The sequence below is a fragment of the Empidonax traillii genome, unplaced genomic scaffold, assembly GCF_003031625.1.
Source record: "Empidonax traillii isolate 1590-97213 ecotype Southwest subspecies unplaced genomic scaffold, ASM303162v1 scaffold778:size296861, whole genome shotgun sequence".
In the NCBI taxonomy this organism is placed as follows: Eukaryota; Metazoa; Chordata; class Aves; order Passeriformes; family Tyrannidae; genus Empidonax; species Empidonax traillii.
The window spans coordinates 79,706-90,586 of record NW_020955971.1 but is presented as its reverse complement, the minus strand read 5'-3'; the positions used below and the strand labels follow the sequence as shown (position 1 = coordinate 90,586).

At 40.2% G+C, this 10,881-nt stretch overlaps 1 protein-coding gene across 2 annotated transcripts in view; it reads left to right on the top strand.

Moving 5' to 3' along the window:
• The first annotated feature begins 1,892 nt into the window (after nucleotides 1–1,892).
• ASB11 (ankyrin repeat and SOCS box containing 11) overlaps nucleotides 1,893–10,881 on the top strand; it is a 47,930-nt gene continuing 38,941 nt past the window's right edge. For both annotated transcript variants that reach the window (XM_027901360.1, XM_027901359.1), the window contains exons 1-5: nucleotides 1,893–2,070; nucleotides 5,099–5,178; nucleotides 8,057–8,164; nucleotides 10,242–10,392; nucleotides 10,594–10,728. In XM_027901360.1, coding sequence (XP_027757161.1) covers nucleotides 1,893–2,070; nucleotides 5,099–5,178; nucleotides 8,057–8,164; nucleotides 10,242–10,392; nucleotides 10,594–10,728 — 652 coding nt within the window. The remainder of the gene's footprint in view (nucleotides 2,071–5,098; nucleotides 5,179–8,056; nucleotides 8,165–10,241; nucleotides 10,393–10,593; nucleotides 10,729–10,881) is intronic.

Genomic DNA, 10,881 nt, shown 5'->3' with positions numbered 1-10,881 from the left:
ATCTTTTGTTATCATTCCTTGCATGTTTGTAAACTAAGGATATATAAACATTATCTTTCCAGTTCTTTGGAGGATCTAGCTAAACTACTTCTGTTCATTCACTTTCTCATGACAATTTTATTGAAAGAATAATACATTTTTTTGATATTTTGATTTAAAAATTAATCCTAGTTGTAAGCAAGAGTGGTTCATGGAGTAGTTTGGGCATATTGCAGAAGTTCTCAATGAGGTGTGTTTTATCTATGAAGGGCTGACTCGTTCGCTCAAGTCTCAATGGAGTTTTACAATCCACCTCATTCTCCAAAGAGCGAGTGAGGAACTATGAGAATCCTTTTTCTGCATTGTCATTGCTGTTCTCTTCTGTTCTACCTGTTCTCATGCTTACATTATGTTGCTCACCTCTCTTCTGTTTAAAAAATACCAGACATTTCCGAGTGATCTCTCCTGATCTTGCAATGGTTACCTGACTACCACCTTCACCAATATTGTTTCCATGTGCTGTTCAGCCATCTTCCCACTGATGATTTTCTTTTTAATCCACCACAGTAATTTTTTTAGTGCTCTTGTATGCTAAGAACAGATTAAGAGATTACACAAGCTTTTCTCAAATTACTCATTCCTAATTTAACTAAAAATCTTTAGTTGTCTTGTTCTGAAGCCAGGGGTTTGATTTTGCTGCTACTCAAATAGAGTTTGTCCTTCTGGAAGAGTCATGTTCCTGTGACTGCTTCCAAGTGGTCAAACTTCCTCATGGTTTTTTAGAGCACCTGAAGAGCTCTTTGGCATTACTGGAATTTCACTAAGGTACTAAGCCAGCTGTATTGCTGCAAATAAAAAGAAGTTACCTCTACAGTGTCCAGGGGAATAATTCACTGTAAAATTTCCTTCTGCATATCCACTATTTCTTTGGGATCCCTAAGAGGGGAGAGTCATTCTGCTCTTTTCTTTGACTGGTGTATAAATTGAAGAGTAAGAGTACCTGGGCAAGGAGGGGATTCCTCGAAAGAAAGAAATCTCCTGTGGTGCATGTAGGAATCAATAAAAGTTTAAAAGAAAAAGAGGTGTGTATTCTACATAGATTGAATTAATTACATGCAGAAAAAATACTTTGTTCTCTGTGGAAGCCATGTGCCTTCAGAAAGTAAAAAGGGCAGTTAAAGAAAGGGTGCATCTTCTTTGGTTTCAAATATTGTACCTTTGAATCGATGATGGATAACATAAAAATATTTCAATTTTTTTCAAAACAGTAAGATTCTGTTTGCAAGAGATACCAGTGGACGCCATTCTTTATCCCTGACGGATGGAAAATACCAGTATGTTATCATGTGTTTCTTATCACACAATTTCAATGTATTTTTCTCCTCCAACAGTAACTTCGACTTCTTAGGCCTGGCTTTGGAAATACGTGGGTTTATTTCAAATTATTTCATGATAATGCTTTTCTTTGACATACCAGCAAGTCTGAATACCAGCAAGGCCTGTTATCAAGATGGGAAACACAGAAAAGCATTCGTTTTGCAGAATTTCTGAATAGTTTCTGCAATTTTACCTATACAGTCTTGTAAATGGAACTGCTACATCAAAGAATTAATCTAAGGTAGACGCTCAGGCTTTCAGGTGGTATGAAGAGCATCTGTCTGAAAATTTATGCTAATTTATGTGGGTTTGGAAAGGTGTTGCTGTTTTTTCCTTGTATGCAGAGATGTTCAAAGTATCTTATCCTTGGTATTGTTATTTAGTATCGAATAGCCTCTACCAAATAAAACCAGACTGTATTTTTGGTAAGTGAGGAACAGCAGGTCCTGAAGGGTTTAAAATAGATGACATACGATACCCAGAATAGCCCAGTGCCACTTAGCCAACCTGAAAAACTATTCAAAGAGCAAACCAAAATGGAGGGCAGTTCTATACTCCATACTTTCACTAACATTTATTTTGCCATTTTTGCTTTGTTTTGCTTCAAGCTTTTAATTAAGATTTCCTTGGCTTTGCTGACCCATTTCTATATTGTTAAAGGCAACAGAAAAGAGGCTGCCAGGATAGCAGAAGAGATCTATGGAATAGTCCCAGGTAAAGTAAAAATATGGACTTTCTAACATTTAAATGTATATTTGCTACGTTTTTTTTAATTAAAGATTTAAATCAGTGAGTTGCTAGGAAATGAGGAATTTGTTGCTAAATGCATGCGTGAATGTTTTAACCTGAAGTGCCTTCCATTTCTGGGGTCTTTGCAGGGTCAGTATGTGTTGGCATGATTTAGGTGTGCAAAATATGAGACTCCAGCTAGAATGAGAACAACATTTGCTCAAGGCACTATGGTAAATAAAAAGATTGTTCTCGGAAGCAAGGCATTCTTTAGCAGTGGTACAGATGGTTTTACTAAATATCCAGCTTTACTGCCAGAGAATATTTAGGGAAAAGTTTTATCACATTGATTTTTTGACAGGAGATGCTAGGAGGATATAACTAATGATTTTATGAATCCAAGCCAAAAATCCTTGTTTTTTTAAATCAGATGATAAAAAAGAATGCAGCTAAAATAGTTCTGAAAAATATGTGGCACATGAATATATTGAATTTTATAGGTTATTTAGTAGGTCATGATTTTGGTTTTTTCCAAGTTGTTTTACTCCTTCAGATCACTGCCTTACTAATTAGCAAACATGTGTTTGCATGCCTGTTAATTCCACTAATTAAAATGATACAGTATTTTAAATTTACTGGTAATGAAGGACTTATTTTTCTAGTTGAAGATTCTTATCAGCATTGTGACATCACACATTTTTATGTGACTCATTTGTTAGGCACTTGCTTCATGATGGATTGTGCCATCATGAGCAGGCACATGAAGGGGAGCAGAACATGGGTGGTGCGAGATGGCCACCCAAAGCAGAGAGATTAAGATCTGGCCAAGAGAAATACTGCAGCCTAGCATTTTTTACAAAGCCTTTATGAAGCCTGTGTACATAGAGGCATATCTTGGCTGTTAATTTATTTTTTATTCTCAAGAATATATTTCCTATTATTTATGACTGTTATTTTTTTTCCAAGCACCTTTATGCAGTCGTAGTCAGACATGTGGCAAACAGCAGGTTTTCCTTCATGCAGGTTCTTATTGAGGTGCCTTCAAATTCAGCAGGCCATAACGTATTTTTATTGCAAGTTGCCATTTGCAAAAAGCCACTAAGGATAATCTTACAAAATGCAAGATCATGTGATGCTGTTGCTGGGGCACTGTATCATATTACAGTCAGAGCTTCACAGCATTTCTCCTTGCAGTGAAGTAGCACAGCAGCAGCAGGACTGCTTGATTTATCCGTAGACATTTAAAAGGAGAGTGCTTTCAGTCATGTCGCTCACAGCTGTGAAGGGAAGATGTGCCCCATATGGGAACTATATTTGCCACACGTTTCAGGGAGGTAGGTTGGGGTGGCTGGCATGGAACTGTGCAGCAGTTGTCATGGTGTGTTGTCATGGTGAGGGATGTGTGTGCATACACATGCGTTGGAAATGCATGTGGTAACGTGCACTTGCATGTGTTACATTTCAAGCTTAAAAGGTTAAATAAGGCACAGTAGCTCTGTTGTCTGAGTAACTTCTGAATCTTCCTGCTGTATAAGGGCTCTGGGCTTTGTCACTTGCGATGTCTTTTGATTTTCTGAATTGAGCTTGCCTATTTCAGTCACCAGTATGATGAGGGATATGGGGTATTTTGGATATTTTCAGGAGGATGTTTCTCTCTTGGTTCTTGTTCCCATCATTTTGACTGCTGCATTCTACCTGGTCATTCAGAGCCTTGACATATATTGTGCCAGCTGGTCTTTCCATTCCAGCTTCCTGCCTTAGGAGCCCAGAAACAGCTCCCTAAATAAATGGAAATAAAAGTAATATAGTTAAAAACATAACCCTATGAACTCAAGTGCATCGTGGCTCTTGGGCACACAAAAGGAGTGTACCAAGAGTGGTACAAGAGTAACACTCTTGGCCAAGAGTGAAACCTCTGCTGTGTCCTTGGTCTCAAATCCCCATGGATATGTCTGTGCCTCTCATTGATTTCTCTCTGCCTTGGGTATCATTTGAAATGGAGATAAATCACCCTTTCCATTCTCTCTGGTGTGTGGCGTAGCTGAAAAAATTAAACAGGACAAGGGTTTCAAATAAGTGCCCATGGGGTTGCTGTACAACAGAGCATGAATGCAAACACTAGTGTTGCTTCTGTTCTGTGGCACTGCAAATGCAGCTAGCCTTTGGAGAAATACTTACTACCCACTGTGTTGTGGCATGATTATAAATTTTAATATGGAACAAGAAATTTTTCTCCCTATTTGAGTGGCAGAGATTTAACCTGGGGTGATTGTATATGCCTGTAAGTAGCAGCTATGAAAAAGAATTTTTTTCTTGGCACATAGATAGATTAAGATAAGAAAAAGGGCAAGCAAGACAACATGAAGGAGTACAAACAGTTCAACATCTCAACATTATTAAAGAAGAGAAGTAAAACCTCAGGCAGAATTTGTTTTTCTATGCATTTTCTAAAATCTTTCAGTGAAGAGGATGATGAAATGTATTACCTGGTAGCCTGAGATGGAGGATGTTATTTATGAAATAGTCAGTTCAGGAAAAAAAACCTCACAGGGACATGCCAGAATTCATTTGATGGGCAAGTCATCCCCATGTCTCCTGTTATGCATCTTTTAACTAAGTGCCAGGGAAGCTGGGATGCAATTTGTGTCAAAAGCTCCCTGGGAAAGGAGGAGGCTGATATGGTTTTTAATAGGAGAACTGCAGGGCTCAAAAGTCTTCCTATGAGACCCAGCAGCACTAAACTTGTGATCTTTGCTGAAGCATGTTTTTAGCTGTTCTATTAAAAGTTCTGCTAAGAAGCTTTTGTTTAGGTCCCTTAGTGAGCAGCCAGCTTTCTCAGGATTGCTGAGCCCTCAGCTGCTCTGCTGAAATCAATTTATCAAACAGTTTCACCACTGACCCCACATTGATTTCAATCCTGATCTGCATTTACACGAGGCTGTGTTTCCCCTGTCCTCCTGGTATCTGCTTTTGCTGCTCACCTGAGTTAGTTTCCATGCATTTGCTGTTTCAGGCAGCTGGGCAGACCGATCCCCTCTTCATGATGCTGCCTTCCAGGGACGCCTCCTCTCTTTGAAAACTTTGATTGCACAGGTAAAAGCCCACAGGTAAAGAAAAGATTGGGAAGCAGGGTGGTTTCGCATGATTTGCATGTATGAGCTGGTAATAGACTGCATCAGGGCATGAGAACTATGGCTGTTTGAATAATATATCAGCACAAATGCTTTTGGGCATGTATTAATTTGCTTAGTTAAGATGCTGGGGAGAAGCCCAGGACAAAGACTATTACAGCTTGTAGCTTGTTATATGATAAACAATGATCCTTGTGCTCTTTCTCAGTGATACACCATCAAACTGGGCTTGAGAATAGGGACAATAAATATATAGACTATAAAAAAACAACAGTAGAAAGCTATAAAAGTGCCTATTGCTTTATATAAAGGGAGAGCTGTCAGCCTGAAACCCTCTGCTCCAAATGGAACCAGAAGAAAGAGAGGAGGAAAGAATACACTGGAAAGGACAAGAAGCTGGATATGAAAAGTGATAGGTTATGGTTCTTCATGCTTTGCCAACTGTCTTCCTTACTACCTTTGATTAAACTCAGTGTCCTCATCTGGCATAAATGGGTAACTGTTATCCCTCTACCCCATTCTCCCACAAGGCAGGGAAATTAATTCCCTGAGCATAAAGCTCTATGACTTGGCCATCAGGCTTTTTATAGTCAAGGTAAACTATTTTTACCAGTAAGGCCACAGCTCGACTGGAAAACATCCTCAAGGAGTGGAGCTGCCAGTCTGAAAGCCTCCTCTCCAGACATATATTGAGCTGCAGCTAAAAGATGTTGCTGTTTACAGACAGTATATTTTTATGGAAAAGGAAGTGATGGAGGTTAGGAATAAAAAAAAAAAAAAAAAAAGGAGTTTATTCAGTGAGAGATTTGTTGGTTTTCTGACCCCCTTTATCTCCATTTATGCTGACCTTACACCATCTGATTAGTGGAGCACCTGGGGTTGTGGTTATTCACTAGATGCCCTTGTTAAGCACTGGTCATGGTTATACACTGGAGAAGCATGCAGTGTTATGGTTATACATCATTTAGTTAATCCACCCCTTCTCCTGAAGACATTTAATTTTGGAGTAAAGGATGAGGGTCCTTGCAGATGAAAAGAGATCAGGGCAGCAATGTCTGTAGGGCCCCAATTGGAGTTGAGTTACCACACCTTGATAAATGTAAGGACAAAGCTGTTAATGGATCAGCACAATCATTGCTCGTTGTTTCTAATATAGTTACACTACCAGCCTAAAATTAAATGTTGGACTACACTGGAATGTGTAAGGGACACTCAGAAGTCTCTACAGAAGGACCATAGCTTTCAAGAAAGCAGTGAGGCTTTGGCTCCATAGAGAATGCCTGGATATAAGGAGATTATGCAGTGCTGGAGATTGAAAAGAGCTCAAGAACTCACCAATGCCTGTTTCAGCACCAAAACAAGAGTTTGATTTTTCATGTACATTGAAAACAAGGTTTAACATGAGCAGTGTTTGGCAAACAGATGTAGTAAGATCTATAACTCATTCTCCATTTCCTAATGAAAGGGACTGCTGTTTTGCCCAAGATACTAGTACTTATTCTTTCACTTGCAATGACTGAATTTTATTTATTAAATATATATATATATGAATAATGATTAAGAATTAGGAATCTCTAGAAGATATTGGTCTCAAAGGAATATGCTGATCATTAAGTATGAAACAACTATACAATTAGAAAATGGAATCATCTCAATATTTTTTTTAGGTTTTATCTATTCTCCTGGTACTATTGTAATGCATGGGAAATTTTAGCGACAACTTTTACATGACTAATGTTTTCACATGACCTAAACCCGATTGTTTTTCTTTGATAGAATGCCTAGCCTAAAATGATTACAATGGTTGCTTTTAATACTTGTGATGTCAGGACTGATGACTTTTTTGCAGTGTTATGGTGCTCCTAGGTACTCATTTCTGCCCATCCCAATGAGCACTGCATACCAAAAAGTGCACTGCTGCCATCTTGTGAGCTGTCCTATCTATAGCACATCAGGTGGAGAAAAACTGTGTTTCAAAACACGCCATCAAGCGTAAAACAGAGCTGCTTCCAGGCCTGTTTATATGCGTGGTTTTAAAATCTTAATGATCAGGAGATTTAGTTGCATTCTGGGGAAAACACAAATGACAATTGTTTTCTTTTATGCGAATATGCCTGGTTTGTCTTTGTGCAGGAATAGATGTGGCAACTGTCATTTAGGGAAATACTTGTAATAATGTGTTTGTAAATCACTGTTCCTTCTTCCAGTGTAAAACATTTCTCGAGTGGCCAAATGAGAGGAACTGACCTGTGAGTGAGATTTGTCTCATCTATCTTATAGGTTTACCAAGTACTTACCACCTCTGAGGGAAACACACTGGGTACTCCATATAATCATAATAAAACTTTTAGGACATAATTCATCTGACCTACTAGAAACAGCTGCTTTAGCATGGGATGAAATCATATCTTAGGGATATGTCCCTGCTGAAGGAGCTGCCAGCTTCAGCCGAGCTGTTGATACTTGTGCCAGAGGCATCCCTAATCAGGGAGATGAATCCTTCCAGCTGTAGCTCCTGGTGCTGGACTTAAACTTCTAAGGGTACCATTACCCCCTCTATTAAGAAACGTGATGTCTTCCCTGTGATTGACCATGCATCATAACGCACTAGAAATAGAAGGCATAGTTTGTCCTTGCTTCCTGTTTCACCCCATCACCAGCTGTGGTTTGTGGGGACAAGAACTGAAGCACTGAACAGCACTAATCCAACCCAAGCACCTTCCCTGGACATGCACACAGTGACGTGATGCTCTCCAGCCATGGTCTGACTGCACCCATGCCAGCCCTGGGGGAGCTGTGTGGTTTGTGTTTTCCCCTCACACCCTGGCCCTGTGTTGCAGGGTTTCAACGTGAACCTGGTGACGACGGACCGCGTGTCAGCCCTGCACGAGGCCTGCCTGGGTGGCCACGTCTCCTGCGCGAAGGTGCTGCTGGAGAACGGGGCCCAGGTGAGTCCCAGGGAAGCCAGCAGGGACAAGGGCACCTGGAGCTCAGATGCTCCCTGCATCAGTGGAGATGTTGGACAGGCTATCTGTGTGGCGGGGCTAAGATGCAGATGTACAGAAGCATCCCTCACAGAAATGTGGAAAAATAAAACAGTGCTTTGTTTCCATGGGTGATAGATTTGCCTTCCCCTTGTGTCACATCGTTATTCTTTTTTGTTTTCCTTCTGTGTGAGAAACGTAGTTGTGATTGATGGAAAAGGAATGAAAGATGCTAGGTGAAAATAACCTTGAAGAAAGTAACTTATCCCTCTTTTCCCCACCCGCAAGTAATGATCTCTGGGATTACCTCTGGTTTTCTGTGGGATGGTTTGGAAGTCTCATGTAAATAAAAATTGATGTTCTTGAAGCAGCAAAACATTTTATCTGCTAATAAAATAATAATTCCCACAGTTGGACCTGAGGTAGAATACATGTGAACGATGGAGATAAAGGAAAGGATGAAATATGTAAGAATATTTTTATTTTAGCTGCAATGCAAGTACAATTCATATGGCAAGAAACTGAGCAACATAACAATAGACAATCAAGCTATCCTCTGCAGAAGAAAACAAATTTGTTAACTTCCTAAACTCTATGTCAAATTTTAATCCCTTAGAGGGATGAAGGGAACCCCCCTTTCTAATCACTTTTAATTGATTTTGGTGTGTATATACATATATATATATATATATATATATATATATATATATAAAAATGACATTGCCTTTTTGTAACTCAGAGAATCATCTCTGAACTCTCTGTTGCTTTCCTAAGAAATCAGCCTATTCCTTGTGTAATACATAGCTCCAGTGTTTTTTGTTTTAGCTTTACCCCCTACTCCCTGTACATAAATAAACAGGCTGTTTTCTAACTTCTGAACGAACATATGCCATTTTGCTTCTCTCCTTTTTTTGCTGTGCTTTCCTTTATTTCCCTCTGATATCAAATCACACAATGGCTGTCTTACCATTCTTTCCTCTTTTACCAGTTAAACCATAGCCCAGTGAAGAGGGAAACCAAGAAAGTAGTTTTTCTTCTTCACTTATCTCCTTGCTTAACCCTTGGTTATCAGCCTGCCTGAATCGCTGGCCTGATTGTGAAGTGATGCTGATAGACCTTCAGAGCCTCCAGCAGCTCCAGCCACATCTGCCTGATGAGACTGGGGCAGGCAGGGGGCAGTGGAAATCCATACAAACTGGCACGTGCTTGCATAATCCATTGCTCCTCTCTAGTTTGCCACAGAGTGAGAGACATGTGAATTTGCTGCATGAATTGCCCCTGAAGGCTTGCTACGTAGTTAAACACAGCATAAACAGGCAAGTGGTGTGACTCTTGGAGTGCCCTGCGCAGGGCCAGGACTTGATGAACCTGATGGGTCCCTTTCAAATCAGTGTATTCTACAGTTCTGTGATCTACAGCACAGTGCACAGCATAAACCAGGGATGCTGCTGTCCCAGTGGAGTATGGAGGTGGTGGTTCTTGCCAGCTCTCTATGTCAGAGATGGGGGAAGGAAATTGTTCCTCTCTTGCATAGACACATGTATATGGACTCTTTCAAGCTCTTTTTCTGTTTGGGATTAAGACTATGTTTCTGTGAAAATTTCTTTTGCTGAAAACGTATTTTCGGGTGAAGATATTAAACGTAAAGTAAATATTTTCATTTAAAAAGCAAAGCCATTTTCATCTGAGGGTGTTCTACCTTGAGGCCAGAGCAAACTATAGTTATGAAGACATACAACTTCTCCATATAAAAAAAAATAATTAAAAAATTGCATTTTTTAGCAGCTCCTAGAGGAGCATTAATAGCAGGCAGTGTCGCTGCCTTCTGGCACGAGTTATCTGGGAAAGAGTGCAGACATCAAAGGAGAACGTTATATATGTTATGTCAGAACATATAACTCAGAAAATTGTAAATAAAATAATTTCTGAAATTCCACATGACAAGAGTCTCATTCTGGTGCACTTCTGGTGTGTACATGAGGCACAGTGCAAGGGCGTTCCTCTTAAATTGGATTATCCTGAGCGTATCTTGCCATTCCAGGTCAATGCAGTCACCATTGATGGGATCACCCCACTGTTCAATGCCTGCTGTAGTGGCAGTGCAGCGTGTGTCAACATGCTGCTGGAATTTGGAGCCAAGCCACAGCTGGGGAACCACCTCGCTTCGCCCATTCACGAGGCGGTCAAGAGAGGTAACGTTCAGGATGTGAGTGTTGCTAACAATAACTAAGTGAAGAATGCATCTTTCGCTGATGACAAAGTATTTAAAAAAAATAAGTTCCATACCAGTACAGATAAATAGGCTTGGCTTTTTCACAGCTTTTGTTCCCTATATGCTGTACCTGGGTGTGTTCTGCTCTGCAGCAATTCAACAACAACTCTTATCTCCACAGGTCACAGGGAGTGCATGGAGATCCTTCTGGCTCATGAGGTTGACATTGACCAAGAAGACCTGCAGCATGGGACCCCTCTCTATGTGGCTTGCACATACCAGAGGACAGACTGTGTCAAGAAGCTTCTGCAGCTAGGTACACCTGGAAAGGAGGCCAGGGGAGAGCTATGGTGGTTTGAGCCAGTGCTTCTGGTTTCTCTGAGCTGCCTCTCCACTGCAAATATCATGGGTTATTTCCATAAGAGGTGTTTGGGCAGCCTGAGTCTGTAAGACTATGAGGCTATTAAAA